This window comes from Ictidomys tridecemlineatus, chromosome 12 (assembly GCF_052094955.1).
Source record: "Ictidomys tridecemlineatus isolate mIctTri1 chromosome 12, mIctTri1.hap1, whole genome shotgun sequence".
Taxonomy (NCBI): Eukaryota; Metazoa; Chordata; class Mammalia; order Rodentia; family Sciuridae; genus Ictidomys; species Ictidomys tridecemlineatus.
Window position 1 is genome coordinate 61,609,542 of NC_135488.1, and position 17,286 is coordinate 61,626,827.

At 43.1% G+C, this 17,286-nt stretch overlaps 1 protein-coding gene across 1 annotated transcript; it reads right to left on the bottom strand.

Annotated features, from left to right (window-relative positions):
- Positions 1-913: 913 nt before the first annotated feature.
- Cct7 (chaperonin containing TCP1 subunit 7) lies at positions 914-16,924 on the bottom strand. Its single transcript, XM_005322160.4, has 12 exons — positions 16,575-16,924; positions 11,082-11,235; positions 10,372-10,478; positions 8,691-8,816; positions 7,544-7,596; positions 7,012-7,183; positions 4,086-4,250; positions 3,191-3,379; positions 2,628-2,725; positions 2,172-2,304; positions 1,540-1,746; positions 914-1,278 (listed from the first exon to the last, which is right to left on the bottom strand). Exons 1-12 carry the CDS (start codon positions 16,578-16,580, stop codon positions 1,063-1,065), a joined length of 1,626 nt encoding a protein of 541 aa, XP_005322217.2. The 5' UTR covers positions 16,581-16,924; the 3' UTR covers positions 914-1,062.
- Positions 16,925-17,286: the final 362 nt, after the last annotated feature.

A 17,286-nucleotide genomic window follows, 5' to 3' on the forward strand; every position in this document is an offset into this window, starting at 1 on the left:
GGTCTTGCCTTGAATTATACATCTTACAAAATGGGCTTGCCTCACTAATTTGATTACTAGGGTCTGAAAATATTTAAAATGGGAAAAAAGGACAGATGTTTAGGCTTCAAATGCATCTAGAATGGGCATTTAATCCAACTTTGTGAGCCAACTGTTCTTACCTTGTTGTACTTGTGAAATAGGTGAGGCTCAGAATAATAACTTATCTAAAGACTACCAAGTTGGCAGGAATACCTGCTGCCCATTCTGCTGTTGAGTCCATCTAACCACAAAAGCTGAGCCCAATTTTTTCTAAAATCACTTACTAGTTTCAGGCAGCTGCCTTCAGTAACTCAAGGTGACAATCATTACTTCTAGCTCTAACAATTATTTAGTACAGCACTAGCTGCAGGCCAGCTATGAGGATCAGTTTGACTGAGATGACTGTTAGATCTGTCGGAGTTCCAGGAGGCTCTGTGGCAGCCTTGCCAAACTATCACTGGTCATAAGAAAACACAAGGACTCATAAAATCACTGGTGGCTGAACAAAAAATACCAAGTGGGAGCCCTCAGCTTCCTTCTCAATGGATTTAAGTCACCAGAGTTATGAGAGGATGTGACCTCTGCCAAACTTCAAGATCTTGAATAAGAGGAAACAAAAGTCTGAGTCCAGAGAACATGGAGAGGCAGACAAGGTAATACAACATCTACTCAAACCAGAGAATCCCCAAGAGCAGGGTCCAGGCTAGGGAGGGTGAAATAAGCTATCAAGAAAAGGAAGTAACTCCACACAATCTAGCCACTTCTGGAATCAACATAATCACAGCGAAACTTCAGAGAACTCCTTTTTGTATCTCTGAGTACATACATGCAAAGCACAAATTCTGAGTTGCAATGAGTAAAACAACTATGCCCAAATAATTTACAAGGTTAATTCCAAGTCTGAAATTTTATTTAAATAATCACTAGTGGAAACAGTGGGCCAACTACTACCACTTCCTCATAACATCAGCTAACCAAGCCAGAGAAGGCAAGCACACCTGCAGCCAGCCTGCCAGTCAGTGTGTGATGGGTGTGCACCTCTCACTGGAGGCGGCCTCGGCCCCGGCCAGCTGCTGGAGGAGCATCCACAGTGGAGCGAGGGTTCTTGATGGTCTCATCTACAGACACGATAAGGCATGCAGCTTCAGAGGCTGCTGTCAGGGCATTGATCCGCACCATAGCCGGCTCCCACACAAAGGCATCGAAGTTGTCAGCAATGTCCTCATTGTTGATGTCCACCCCATACCACATGCCCCCCTGAAAGAATAAGGAAAAGAGGAGAGGCAATATGGCACTGATCCTAAGTTTCTTACACACAGCTCCATGCTCTCTCCCAGGACGCTGTTTCCATGGCAGGCAATGTGGAATTTGCCTGAAGAGGAGGCAGTTACCCAGTCACACTAGGTTTAGTTCCAGCCCATCACTGGGGTCAAGTATGTGCACTTGAGTAATAAGCACAACACACTCATGATCTAGTCCCACCCACCCAACCCCTGGATTCTGACGAGAAGAACCTACCTGGGCATGCCGAGCCCGCAGCTTGTTGAGGATGTTTGTGGCATCAAAGCCAGCATTGTCACACAGCTGACGTGGGATAATCTCCAAGGCCTTGGCATATGCCCCAATCAACAGCTGCTGTTTTCCTGGAATAGTCCTTGAGTAATCCCGAAGGTACTTGGAGAGCTCCATTTCAATGGCTCCACCACCAGCCACCACTGAATCATTCTGCAGAAACCAGACCACCTCTCAATGCAAGCAGATCATGGTCCTAGCTCTAAGCTGGGCCACCTGGTAGGTCCTCTGGCCCAGAAAATGGTGTTTTCTTCCTTACCCCAAACGAAGCCCTAAAATAGCCCAGACATGGTTCCCGTCTAACACACCCCAACTCCAACCTAGTAAACCATCAAGAAACATGCAATTTGAGGACAGTGACATAATCACTGGAATACCCAACTACATCAACTCCACACTTTGCTAACAAGAACTAGCCTTAACCTTTAAGACAACATAACCTATTTTTGAGACTAAAGCTGACTTTTTCTATGATTTCTGGGGCCAAAGAGAGCCCACCACGCAGGTAAGGGATCACCATACAAATCCAGAGTCTGAACATGTAGGCAGATAGAGCTGTGTAGATAGGAGGCCAGTACCTTGATGGCCCTCCTGACAATCATGATGGCATCATGCAGGGACCGTTCTGTTTCCTCCATAAACTGCTCAGCGCCTCCACGGAGGATGAAGGTACAAGTCTTGGCCTTGGGGCAGCCAGTGAAGAAGTTATACCTATGCTCAAGATGAAATCGCACACATGTGAACTATTTCCTGCTGCCATCTTGCTGGATCTGTTCTCCCCACCAAGCCCTCGACACTTAGGAGCTGCTCTTCTGTTTTCATTGAGGCTACCCAATCCCAACCTTAAAGGCATTTTCTTGGGAAGATCTGTGCTAACCTTGGGGGAATCAAGATTGTGGAATCAGACTTAAGACCCAACAGGCTCTTCTCCCCCCCTCCCTAACATTCTTCATGCCCCCCAAAGGTAACATCTCAAAAAAGGAACAACAGTACAAGCTGTGCCCAGAAGATGACAAAAAACCAGACCCACTCACCTCTCGCCTCCAATCTGGGTCTCTTCAAACACCTGGCAGTAGCCTAGCACATCTGCTGACAGAGCATTCACACTAGTCTGGATAGAGCCTCCACAGGCCTAAAGAGCAAAGAAGGCAGAATCATCTAGCAGCAAAGGCTCCCAATGAGGCTACTCAGCTCCCTGTCACCCAGTTTCCAAGCTAGTTCCCTTGCAGGACTCTGCCAAAGCAGCCCAGAGCCCTCTGTACTACATACATCTACCCTTTTCCCCCAACCTCCAGCGGACCCTTAAACGCCTCTGAAAGCAGAAAACAAAACAGTTTAAGAAAAGAAAAACATCTGCCAGGAAGCCCACTCCCAATGAGATTGTCCAGTTAATCACAGTGCTACTGCTAGTTCTCTCATGAACGATATTTACTTCCTGACCTGTTTGTGGTTGTTAGGCACAGAAACACTGGGAATGAAGGATTTCCTGGCAGAAAGAGTTAAAAAGACAGGGCCAACCAAATATGGTATACCAGCGGTAGCTGAAATCCCCTTGGGGCCACAAAGGCCAAAGAGCAGCCTGTGAACATTTGGTTACCATCATGGTCCTCTTCAGATCCTCCTCAGGTACGCGTCCAGCACAGAACATGTCCCTATCAGCAAAGTACTGAGTGGCCACATCCCCAATGGGGAGTTTAGACAAGATGACTTTGGCTCCAGAACGATGGATCTTCTCTAACTTGTCATACAGAATGTTCCATTCGGCATCAACAATTGCCTGATAATCCTGAAAAGACCCAGAAAATGATGAGGATACATTGGCATTTAGGATAGGCTAAAATAAAGAATGCTGCTGTATCTGGTAATTAACAGGGGTAAATAGCTACTCTTTAGTCCAAACAAATGAGGCCCTTTTAAGATAATAGGAACCATGTAATACTTTCAAACACAAAAGCAGAAATTAACCCCAGGGCAGGGAGCTACACCATAGTTGGCACAGCCAAGGTGTGAAAAATAGTTTCCCATAGGAGTCCTAACCTGCACTGAGGTGCTGCACCATGGGCTTCCCAATGATAAGACCTCCTCCTCCCCACCAAAGGCCACCCTGAACTGGGTGAAATGGTGTTTCCAGCAGCAGCATTGATAACAGCAATGACAGGAGTGCGGTGGGAGGAGGCTGACTAGGGTAAAGCAAAATATCAGGCAAGATATATAGCTAGAAAGCCTCTGTCAATACCGCCCCCAGGGCCAGAGCACAATATTTCAACAACTCTTCTGTATCCAAATTATGCTAGGCTGAGATCACTAGGGAAGAAGCATAGAGTGAGAAAAGCAGTGTTTCTGGTATTCAAATATTAATGCTTGGGGTAGGGGGAGGAAAAGGGGAATATAAGAAGCCTGAGAAGCAGTGCTAGACCTGAGACAGTCAAGACCTGAGGCCCTGGCCCAGAAAGATACCCACTCCCACACCGCCTCCAGCTGGTAAGGCCTACCTCCACTGTGTGGACTCTGATTTCAGCATTATCTTTCTCAGCTTTCAGCTCAAGCTCAACATTTAAAAGGGCAATTGTGGGGTCCTGGTACTTTTTGGGTTGCATTTCAAAGCCAGCGTAAGAGAAAGTCTTCTTGAATGCAACACCAGCCACCAGCTGAGACTCCTAGTTAGAAACAGACAGTTAGTTCAATGGTTTGGTACCAGCATAAAATAAAAAACAAGCTGGGCACGGAAGCACATGCCTGTAATCCCAATGGCTTAGGAGACTGAGGCAGGAGGATGGAAAGTTCAAAGCCAGCCTTAGTAACTTATTGAGACCCTGTCTCTACACCTCTGGGTTCAATCCCTGGTACCCGCCCCCCCAATTCAGGTTTGTACTTTGCTGGGTTAGTACTTGTCCATTTCTGTAACCCTGAAAGAGTTAACTATTTCTTTATTTCACTGCCTTCTCATTAATAAAAATTTTGGAACAACTCATTTTTTAAAAAAAACATTTTTAGTTATCCTTTTAGTATGAGGGAAATCATTCAGTTTGCAGAGACAAATTTAGGACTGTCTTTTAAAGCACCTGCCAATGAATAACTCTATATTCACATACAGTGTCAGGAAAGGAGACAGGCAGTTATGTTAGGGTAGGAGCTGAGCAATGCAGCCTTCGTCTATCCCCAATTCCCTACCCACTGTGCATACGCGTGAGCGCACACACTCACACACACAATCACAGTGTGTATGTTATAGTCTAGAAGGCAAAGACAAAAGATAATAAAAGTCAGTTATCATTATGGCTCATCACATATTGATCCCTTCCAGACCTTCATCACATATTGATCCCTTCCAGAGCTTCAACCACATTTTTCTTAACAGAACTTCCTGTGGGTTGGATTTAATAGCAGAACATAACAGAAAGCATGTTGCACTTCAGACTGACTTAGGCATTGAGACTTCGGTTCAAATCTCAATTCTCACGAATGACCAAGTCTTTCCTCATTCCGTGAAAAAGGGTAATCAGTTCAATGATCTTTAGGTTCTCTGCCCATATAAGTCTATAATACTGTAGCCTATCAGTGAGTAGTATACACCTCCGGTTCCTGCATCAAAACCATGGCCTCCCAAATCCATGGCCTCTAGTTCCTGCATCAAATCAAAGACCTCCTAAAGAGAGTGATACCTAAGCTGAATCATGATGGACAAACAGAAATTAGTCAAACAAAAAAAGAAAGGAGTGTTTACAAGAGATGGGGGGCAGTGTCGTGGAACCAGGAATGAATAGCCCTTTGAACTGCTGGAAGACAGGACAATTCCAGCCAGAGAGGAGTAGGGGGAGGTGGGCAAGGGCCAATTCAGGAGTACTTTATAAGCCCATGAAAGCCTAGCTCTTAGGCTACAGGCAATATGGACCCAGAAGGCTTTACTCAGAGTAGTAAAGCAGGGAATTCCACCCTGTAACATGAAGAATGATCTAGGGTATGCAAGACTGGAGAAGGGTGACAATGGTCCTAATAAAAGTGATGGATAAAAGAAATAATTAGTAAATTAGTAGGTAAACAGTGGTTGACAGGGAGTGGGAAGTCAGTAAAGTTTTCAAGGATGCCCCTAGATTTTTAGTGTAACAGAATAAACCAACTATGACATGGATTATACAAAATACTACTGGTTTATAGAACCGGACAATTTAATTAACAGATACAGGAACATGAGGCTCAGGGGTGAAATGAGGATGAAAGATATAAATCAGAAGGTTCTCTATTAACCTTAAGTAAAGAAGCACTACCTAAATTCTGAGTTAGGTTTTATGTATAAGAGTTTACAAGGCCAGGCACAGTGGCACATGCCTGAAATCCCAACACAGGAAGATCTTAAGTTCAAAGGCAGCCTAAGCAACTTAGGCTTTAAGCAACTTAGCAAAACCCTACCTCCCCAAAACAAAAAGGGCTGTCAATGTGGCTCAGTAGTTAAGTGCCCCTGGGTTCAATCCCTAGTATCAAAAAGAAAAAAAATCACCAAGGAAGAATAATAAGCATGGCAGCCCAGAGATTAAAAAGGTAAAAAGTAACATGGAGCCACTAACAACAAAGAACATTCCCCCAGACAAATAATATTGTATTAAAAAAAAAAGTTACAGTTATGCTAATACAGTAGGCATCAGCCACATGGTGCCTTTAAAAATAAACTAGATTTAAAATTTATCTTTCCAGGTATGGTGGCCCACGTCTGTAACCCCAGCAACTTGGGAGGCTGAGGCAAGAGGACCACAAGTTCAGGGTTAGCCTGAGCAACTCAACAAGATCTTGTCTCAAAATAAAAAAGGCTGGAAATGTAGCTCAGTGAAGGAGTGTACCTGACCATACATACAAAAGCAAGTTACAGTACACTATTATAAGCAATCATCTGTGTTTTAAAAAACATTATTTACAAATGTGCTTATATTTGCATATGTAATTCTAGGACACAACACAAACACACACATACACACACACACAAAAAACTGGAAACAGTGCCTGTATTAGGGTCAGGGGTGGTATATGGAACATGCACTTTTAATTTTAGGCCCCTTTTCAGTTTGTTTATCCCAGATAAATGAATAAAAGGGAAAGCTTGACCGTATCATTGGTGAGTGAAAAATGGAAAGTATCTCTTAGATTTATTAATTGGGAGGGTCATAGATAATATCTGAATTAGTTCTACCATACCCCGAACAATGATGGAAACCAAGATTCTGAAAATCAATTATTCCAGTTTTCCACTCTGCTCACAAAGATCTGCAGAGGTTATAACATTTATCTATGTCCTGTAGTGGCAGTATGGGAGTACAGTCCAAGTCTGACTTCTGGTCCAATAAACGTTCTCTCTCCATCTGTACTGTGTACCCCACTCCCACATGAAACGTTCAGAGGAGCCGTCTACAGAGGCCACAGCAGGCTTACCTCTAGGGCTCCACCCTGTACCTTCTTGATTCCGATCATTTTAAGCTGCAGCAAATCATCAAGCATCATCACAGCATCAACCACCATCTTAGCAAAGAAGGCTTTCTGCTGAGAGATCAGCTTGGAGCTCAGAGCCGTCATGGCACACTTTTCTAGCAGCTTCCTCTGCTCCCTGGGACACAAAGGCAGAATCTGTATCAGGTCTTGAAAACATAATCCTTCTTACCTGATTCTACTGTGATGTGGAGGTAGTTCCCTTCCAGACTTTAGTCTCAGCCCTCTTCAATTTCACCTTCAGTATCATTAGGACAGAAGATCAGTGACAGAGGGCGGCTGTAGTCAAAGACCTCCCATGTGAAAACTTTTAAACTACGATCTATAGCTTCTTTTTTGCCGTGCTGGCTGGGGCACAGCCAAGATTCTAACAAGAGCCAAAGTGCCTCAGGCCCATATAGGGATTTGCCAAGTGCTTCCCTGCATCCAATTTGGCGACAGGAAGTCAAGGTTCTGACAAAGCCCACTGCAAACTTACACTTTATCTTGCTTCTTCACAGTCACAGCAATCTCTTTGATCTTGTTAACTGCCTGCCAAGAACAGAAGTTGAGTTGAGTTTCTTATGTTACAGACAAACTGGTAAAGTGGACAATTTCTCGTTAGTGCCTTGTCTGTTTACTCCAAACCTTAAGCATTTCTACTCTACAGCTCAAACAACATTCCTAGGTCCTATAACTGCCTATGAATATGTAAAACGCTGTAAGGTTAGAAAATTCTGAAAGTGTAGAATAAGTAGAAGAATCATCAGGGTACTCCCAGGATTCAGCTCTGGATCAGGTAATATATTTAAAACAAGTAAGTGAAGGGTTAGGGATGCAGCTCAGTTGTGGAACACTTGCCTAGCATGTCCAAAGCTTTGGGTTTGATCATCAGCACCACAAAACAAAAGAACACAACTGAATGAAAACAAGTCATGACACTAGATTAGGACAAAACCTCTGGCTTACTAAAAACACCTCTGTCTTCTAGCACTTTATTAGTTGGAGCCCTAAGTAACTTAGTGAAACCCTGTCTCGTAATAAAAAATAAAAAAGGGATAGAGATGTGGCTCATTGGTCAAGCACCCCTGAGTTCAATCCCCAGCCCCCCAAATACAATGTGTATACATATATATATATATATTTTTTGCGCATGTGTATAGATACATGTATATATGTACTTTATCTTTGCCAAAGCACTCCCCATATATAATCTCATTTTAATGTCACCACCAAACCTTCTCCCCTTGCTGATGACAGCAAAGGAAGAAAGTAAAGCCTAGCAAGATTAAGTATCTTGTCCTAGGTCACAAAATAGCTAGGTCTTAAGATGAGCTAGAAGTACTTGAAGGAAATAAGGTTGGGGATGTAGCTCAGTGGTAGCGTGCTCACCTATCATAGCAAGACAAAAAAAAAGGTTGTCACTTACTGAGACTATATCTATATCAAAATATACCAGGCTGACTCCAACCAGAGGTTTAATCTATCTCATCAACCAGCTACTGAATAGAAGTTCCTAGAAAGAAGTCAGGAAATGCCCAAATAACCCTATTCTTGCAGTCACTCCACACGCCAGTTAAATTATTATCCTAAGAGGAATGTGAAGATGCCCAACTACAAGGTCAGGTGAACCAGTGATCCCGTACCAATTGAGTGGCCGTTCGGAAAGCTCGGATGATGATCTGGGGGTGCAAACCTTCCTCCACATACGATTTCACTTGCTTCAGAAACTCTGCAGCCAGTAGGGTCACTGAAGTGGTACCATCACCAACCTGGAAAAGAATGACAGGAAACACACATTCTCTGATGTTCAGGAAGCACCTTGAAACTCCATTTTCAGGCAACCTACCCATTTAAACTGGACATTATTTAAATAGGTGTCAAGCTTTTTTTCTGTAAACACAGGTTTTTGCAACAAAAAGAACATGATAGTAGTCCTAACTACTTATCAATTGGTTCTAGACTACAAAAATTAATTCCCAGATAACCCCATTCTCCAAAGAGGGTTGATTTAGATAATCAATTTTCTCAATGGGGCTGGAGTCGTGGTTCAGTGGTGGAGCACTTGCCTAGCATGTGTGAGGCACTGGGTTTGATCCTTAGCACCACATAAAAAATAAAAAAATAAAAGTATTGTGTTCATCCACAACTAAAAAAATTATATAAAAAAATTTTCTCAGTACATGAAACCAAATACATGAATTAACTGAGAACATATTAACTGTAGTCAAGGCATTGTGATAATTTCCTTGTAGATAATCCAATATTCACTTTTAACTTTAAACCATACTGTTTTATAAGCTACTGGGTCCTAACAAACCTTTACACTTCAGGACATATCTGGAATATACATATTCCACAGTATTCTAAAACATAAACCCATCTCTTTCAGTGTTTATCATCAAGACTCCATTGTTAGAACTGATTTAGGAAAGACAGGATAATGCTACAGAACTGTATACTTGAAATGGTTAAAAAGGATAAATCTTGTTATATTTTACTATCATTAAAAAAGGTACACCAAGGGCTGGAGATATAGCTCAGTTGGTAGAGTACTTGCCTTGCATGCACAAGGTTCTAAGTTCAATCCCCAGTGACACACACATACACACACAGGCACACCAGAAAGAGTTTCCAGCCCCATTTTGTAGGTAACTAAAAGATGAGAAGTGAAACTATTTACTATTCACGTGATAACAGTACATGGGCCTGCTCCTAAGAGCTTAGACTTAGTCTTTAGGATCTCATACCTAAAGATCATTGCCATTGACAATGTGTTAACAGATATGAAAGCTACATGCAATAGTATGAATTCTTTTTTCTTTTCCCTTTGGTACTGTGGACTGAACCCAAAGGTGCTTAATCACTAAGCCATATCCCGGTCCTTTTTTATATTTTATTCAGACACAGGGTCTCACTGAGATGCTTAGGGCCTTGCTAAACTGCAGAGGCTGGCTTTGAACTCACAATCCTCCTGTCTCAACCTCCCACACCACTGAGATTATAGACATGCACCACCCTGCTCCTGGATAGAATAGTATAAATTCTTTTTTTAGTTATAGATGGCCACAATACCTTTATTTATTTATTTATTTTTATGTGATGCTGAGGATCAAATCCAGTGCCTCACACATGCTAGGTGGGTGCTTTGCCACTGAGCCACAACCTCAGCCCTAGTATAAATTCTCAAAAGATTATTTTTGTAAGCATATATTATAAAAGTATAATTTTAGACATAAAACTAAAAAGTTATAAGAGATAAAAGGAAGGTAGCAAGCAGGTATGAGTTTCAATCTCCACTTAAAATCATATGATTAATTTTCCTACCTCAGCATCTTGGGACTTGGCAATGTCCACTAAAGTCTTTGCTGCAGGATGGACAACATCAAGCAGTTTCAGAATAGTGGCCCCATCATTAGAAATCGTTGCTTTGCCTTAAGAGAAACAAACAAAAACTTAAAGCCCCTTTCCTACATTCTGTCTTCTATTTGGACCTGGGGTCCATGTACACTTTTTCTTGGGATGAGGAAGAGGGGATCACAGTAGGAATTAAGGGAAAGATATCAATATCATCTTTTTATGTAATTAGCTCTGTGCACAAATTTTTATAGACCACTGGTTCCCAATTTTCTTTCAATAGCAATCAATACAGATCAATATGATGTAGAAAAATATTTTAAATGAGAAGATACACAGTGAATACCCTAGTATTTTGACACTAAAACATAAAGAGAATTTTCTCCTTGTCTTGACATGATACAGTGGGAGTGATCACTGAGAACTCCAATTGGTTTATTTCAGTTTTCTAGGTCACGTCTTCCTACAAGGCAATGGCTTTTGAGACCAGGTTCTCCCATATATTCCTACAAGTGTTCAAAAATCAGGACAATGTATGAATTGGAACTGCTTTAATCTGAGCAATCCCTTAGAGATCTTATAAGCAGTGGGATTTTTGGTGCCAACCTGTACTAGTCCCAAATACCACCCAAGCCTCTCCTCTCATGCAAAATAGGCCTTGAGGAACCCAGTAGACTTACCTCGGCCATCCACAATAAGTTTGTCCATGCCACGAGGACCCAGGGTAGTTCTTACAGCCTCGGCGATCACCTGGCAGGCACTAATATTGCTCACAAGCTGAGGGATGCCTTGGGAGCTATCAGTACCCTCTTTCAACAGGATAACTGGTGTGGGCTAGGAAAGAAAGAACAATTACCTGCTTTTAATAATCATTTATTATAATGAAACTCAAGAGGGGAGGGTACAGGAAAAATGCTCCCAACTCCTTCATACAATTATCTAAAGGCCTTTCTAAACCACATTCCCCAACCATTTACCTCCAGAGGCATTGTCAGGCATGCAAGGCAGGAAAATGGTTTCAGGAGCACTGACCTAGACTAGAAGAACAAATCACATGTTCTAAAGTGCCCAGTTGAATGAGCATGGCCTTTTCAACTTTCGACCTTATTATTTCTTGTGCTAAGGATTAGATCACAGAACAAGAGGAAGAAGGAGGCCCTGGTCAGGATTCAACCCCAAAGCAAAACATCTACTGGTCTGTTACAGCTCAATCTTAAAGAAACAGATGGGGCACCTGTGCAGTATGCAAGGCACAGACAGCTTGAGGTGTATCCCAGAGAGGCACAGGGCTTTACCAGCTGGAGTGAGTGTAGAAGACAGAAAAACAGCACCTTTGTCTTGCTTCATAAAATGACAACACATCTAATTCACATAGCAATGTTTCCATCTTATGCTGGCTCCATAAAGCTTCCATGTGACTAATTTCCAAGAAGGTGCCCCAGAAGTTTATTTCTTCCTTTGTCACACTGGACTCAAAAGGGCCACTATCCCTTTAAGGGCTTCATTTGAAGATCTGCTTCAGAAACTCTGGGAAGACAGAGAGCTTGGTCTTCCCCCCAACCCCTAACAGACACACCAGTACCAGGGATTGAATCTAGGGGATCTCTACCTTTGAGGTACATCCCAAGCCCTTTATTATTTTATATTGAGACAGAGTCTGGCTAAGTTGCTGAAGCTGGCCTCGAACTTGTGATCCTCCTGCCACAGCCTCTGGAGTTGCTGGGATTACAGGTGTGTAACACCATATCTGGCATACTGCTTTTTCTAATTTTTAAAAAGTTTATTTTATTGGTTCTTTTTAGTTATCTATAACAGTATAATCCATTTTGATAAAATTATACAAGCACAGAATGTATCTTACCATACCACTTTTTCTTAAAGGGACTACTTAGAGATTTTATCCAGTGGCAAGTAGCACAGACAATGGCTAGCGAACCAAAGTTTGCATCCAAGCCCAAGCCTTTAGAGATGAGTTGTGAATCAGATCTAGTATTCTGGGTGTTGGGCCAATTTTTCAAGTGAATCAGAACTATTTCAACACGTTTTACTGTCTATTATAATTGTCAACTAGCTATGATTTTAATTTCTTTCTTTTCTTTTCCCCGTGTAGTACCGAGTATTGAACCCAGGATGCTCTACCACTGACCTACATCCCCAGCCCTCTGTATTTTAAGACAAGTTCTCACTAAGTTGCTGAGGCTGGATTCAACCTTGTCATGTCCTGCCTCAGCCTCCTTAGTCTTATATTTATTTCTTACTGTAACATGAAATAAAATGTTTACAGGCCATCCACCTCTAGGGTGTTAACCCTACCTCAGGTACTGAGCAAGGGAAGGAAAAAAAAAGTATAGGTTGCCTCAGCCTTACAATAAGGAGTAAAGAATTCATATTCCAGAAACAGTCTAGCGATCCATGAGCCTGGTTCCATATGAACTAGGCAATTCTTTAAAATGCTCAACTTCTTGGCTCAGCGGGAATGAACAATAGGAAGACTAAAATAAAGATGAACAAGTAGGCAGGAAGCAGATCTCACACACCTCAGGCTGTGGCAAGAAGTTCAGATGTTATTCCTACAGAAAAGGCAAGCCCAGAAAAAATTTTTAGCAGTGGATTGGTGTCACAAAGTGGGGATGGGCCATAATCCCATTTTTAAAATTAAAAAGGGCTCTATTATAGCACAATGCTGACTACCCCCAACTCAATTCTCAGTACCACAAAACAAAACAAAAACTACCATAGAAAACAGATAAAAGGCAAGATATAATATGTAAATGTATAAAAAGGATGGAAAGATGTCCAACAGACTCTAAGGAATAAGAATGGGAGTATTTGGGGGCTAGGTTTATAGCTCAGTGGTAGAGTTCTGGCCTCACACCTGAGGCACTGGGTTCAATTCCCAGCACGACACAAATAAATAAATAAATAAATAAATGTCTTGTGTTCATCTATAATATATATATATAAAATAAGCACACATTACAGGTGTGGGTACACATGCAAGATACAGCCCACGAACTGGTACATGCTAGGCAAATGCTTTACCACTAAAAACACCCTCCAGTCCTCCCTGACAAGCATTTTGCCTGTCAGAAAACCCCCTGTATCTGGGACCTGGAATGAGGATATAGGGAAAAACTTTCCTTTTCCTGGAGTGGCCCAGGTCAGGTAGCAAGAACGGCTTCTCTATACTCCCAGTCCTTCAGACCTAGTCCCTGGCACCTTCTGAAATGGGCAGATGTGTCTTCTGTAAGGTACCACTTTCTCCCAGTCCTGCCAAGTCATTCCTTAGGAATGCTAAAGTTTTCTCTGGTTCACCCCAGCCTTGGAATCTTCTGCTTTAAATTAAAACCAACCCAAGTCAAATCCATTTTAGCACCTTCTTTGTCTCTTTGACAGGCTACTTTATCTGATGCTTTTATAGATGTTTTCTCAACTCCACATCCAACTTGTACCCTTATCTACAACAGTCACCCTACCATTTTCTACCAAAACCACTTTCCTACCAAATTCCTAAGAGCCTCAATTCTTCCATGAATTTTCTCTAGAGCAGTAAATGGAACAATTGGAAGAGGGGAATCTCCTTTCTCTCCATTCCCCTTGCTCACAACTTATATATCACCATGCATCTTAAATAAGTATGAGTTTCCCAAAGGTAAGGAACACAGTATCCTAACCTTGCAGGGCCAAGATCTGGCCACAGATGAAACAATATGCATCAGCTTTTCAAGCTGAAAATTCAACTGTTATGTGAACGTGCTTGATGTAAGACAGCAATGGCTTCTTAACTTTTTTTTTTTGGAAATAAAATGGCACTAAATTTACTGAGAATTCTTAAGTACAAAGCAAGGATCAAGAAGCAGCTCATTACAGATTCCAAGTTATCTATCCTTGTAGACCATACAGAAATAGTAGGCTGAGGAGAAGAGATCCTAAAGGGAGGGAAGGGTGGCAGAATTGGAGTGAGCCAAGCCAGGCCAAGCAGGGTGGGTCATTTTCTATCAGTTTCCCAGCAGCAGACTCTGCTATGGAGAGCATAAGTTACTTTCAATGTCACTCATTTTTTAATTTTTTTCTGTAGTTGTAGATGGACAGCATGTCTTTATTTTGTTTATTTTTATATGGTGCTGAGGATGGAACCCAGTGCCTCACATGTGGAAAGAAAGCGCTCTGCCACTAAGCTACAGTCCAGCTCCTCAATGTCAAGTATTTTTATTCCTCCAGTACTCTGACAAGGAAATCACAAAAGGCTGGAATTTTAGCTTAATGATCTTCCTCTTCATCCTCCTTAAAAATGTTTATTAAACATTAAGCTTGATGTTCTATAAAACAAAGCACGCAGAGCTCAATACCACAAAGGCAGGGACATACACTATGTTCAAACTGTCTCAAAGTCATAGAACTGAGGTTTCAGGAGCTGAGCTTGGTGGCACACACCTGAATCCCAACTACTCAGAAGGCTAAGGCAGAAGGACCTCCAGTTTGAGGTCAGCCTGGGCAACTCATTGAATGCTGTCTCAAAAATAACAAAGCCAAAGCAGGAGAGGGGTTAAAGCTTCAGGGGACTCTTTTACCTCTCTTTCCATCACAGGCTTCTAGAACATCAGAGACAAATTTTATGCCAGCATAGAGGACTCCTGGTGGTAGAAGTTTCACATTCCAAAAGGAAGTGAGACATCCAAGAAGTAAACAGTCAATCTGACACAGCAGGAAGAATCAATTCAAGTGAAACTCAAATGCAGTGGTTTGTAGCCCTTTGGTAAGGGGTTTTATCACAGCACAGGAGGACTGTGGTTCTGATCATCAGTTCTTTAAAAGCCAACCAAAGCTCTCATAGAAACTTTGGCAGTAGGAAGTAATATAGGGAGGAAAGGAAGCAACTGCTTAGTTAACATCTGCTAAATGTTTACTACACGCCAGGCACTTTACAAGTAAATAAACCATGTAATTCTGTGCACCAATACTCTATTGCTATTCCCTCTAAGAGACTAAAAGCCAGAAATTAAATATACTCAAAAATCACACAGCTGAACCGTGGCAGAGTTAAGTTATACACAAAGGACTCTAATGTAGTTCCAGAGACCTTATTTTCAAACATTGCACTATGTGTGCTACTCTACAAAGAGCAAGACATCTTCAAGAACAAATAATGAAAAAATTTTAAAATTAATAAAGAGAATAGTAATGATGAAGACTGGAAAATGAATGAGCCAAGGAAGGATACAAGGTATTGCCATCACCTGCTCAGAAGCTAAGTTAGCCCTCTCAAAAGCAACCTAGACTATACCACTATACCACCAATGCTTGAGACACAGGGAAGGTATCTGAAACTCGTGAGAGGGAGAAATGGGGCGCAGTGTTGCTGAGCTACAGGGAAACCTTTGGGACACTCTAACATTCATAACGCAGCAATGAGCGCAAGCGCGGGCACACACACCCACTTCTAAGAAAACTAGACACAGAGTTTGGTCGCCAACTAGAAAATCTTGTCTAATGTCACCGGAAACAGAGTGCAGGTCGTCCCACCGCCGCTACTGTATCCCCCTCTGCCTAGCCCATTTTCCCAGCTGAAAGGCTGCATCCCTAGTAATCCTCTGGGCCTGGTACATTCAGTAAGCATTAATATGTACCAATTTGGTGACTGCGCGAGTAAATGAATGAATTTAAGTATGAGTGGAGTAATGTTTTCATATATGCAACAGCCGAAGAGCTGCGGGTCGCTGGGCGCGGCCCAACAAAAGATTCTCAACGCTGCCTGTGTCCGTTCTAAAAGCACACTCTTTCAATCCAGCAATCTCCAAGGGCAGCCCGGGCTTTCAAGCCTAGTTGCGGGCCGCGTATGCACGCCCGACCCACACTCGTTTCACACAGGTCCCTACTGTGGGGAGCTTCGAAAAGGGGTTCCCAACGTGGCTTCGCGGTCCCGAAGCACCCTGGGATCTGTAGTCCCCGACCCTACCAGAACCCTGAGCCCCACAGAACGCAAGCCAACCGCTCCCGCTCCATGCCCGAATCGACTCAGGCCGCGGCCAGCCGGAGTCGCCCGCAGTCAGGGAGCCAAGACGAGGTCCGAGGCAAGAGTCTGGAAAAGATCCTACAAGGCTGCCCCGGCTGAGCGGCGACAGCCACCGACCAGATGGCAGCGGATGGCGATGGATGCGCGAGACACCACTCACCATCATTTTGGAAGCTTGTTCAGTGGCCCGCTAGTCCTCTGTTCTCGCTGTCGGGCCGCCCAGCAAGCCCACAATGCCCCGCGCCGGAGAAGTCCCCAGAAGCTTAGCCAAGCCGTTGAGCCGGTAGAGGAAGAGGATGGGCCACTTCCGCCACTCTATGGTTTGCTACCACCGAGTCGGTGTGGCTAGAAGTTCCTGAGGCTGTTTCTGGGTTGCTCTAGTTAGAGGCGTTACTTCAGGGGTCGCTGTACTTCGAAAATGCTTCTTTTAGAGGATGTAAGATCCTTTATAGACCTGTGTCACCCACTAACATTGGTTTCACTCCCCTCCGTTCCCGGACGCCAGGACAAGGAATGAAATAAACGCAAACATCTATTGAACGCCGACTGTGTGTGCTAATGTGAAAGATCACGTATCGCGTTGATACTATTATTGTGCCACTTTACAGACGAGGACAGGTAGAGAAAAGTGTCCACAATCACAAATGCACAGCAAGTGGGAGCGAAGCGGGCATAAGAAACTAGCCTCAATGTCCGGAGTCTGGCTCCGCGCTGGCCAGCGCCTCCTCGCGGGTGGGATGCGTCAAGTCGCGGCTCCAACTCTTATCGACAGTGAGCCCGCAAGCAATGGTGTAACTGCGCGAAGGACTAGCTAGACAATTGCTTTCGCGAGAAGGGGAGGAGGAGGAGGAAAACACGGATAGGGAAAGGCA

What these genes read in the sequence shown, in the direction of transcription:
- Cct7 (XM_005322160.4), bottom strand. An exon ending in ATCTGAAGAGGACCATGATG is followed by an intron (nt 2,726 to 3,190) that starts GTAACCAAATGT and finishes TTTGCTCTTTAG; the next exon opens with GCCTGTGGAGGCTCTATCCA. An exon ending in TTGTCAGGAGGGCCATCAAG is followed by an intron (nt 1,747 to 2,171) that starts GTACTGGCCTCC and finishes TGGTTTCTGCAG; the next exon opens with AATGATTCAGTGGTGGCTGG.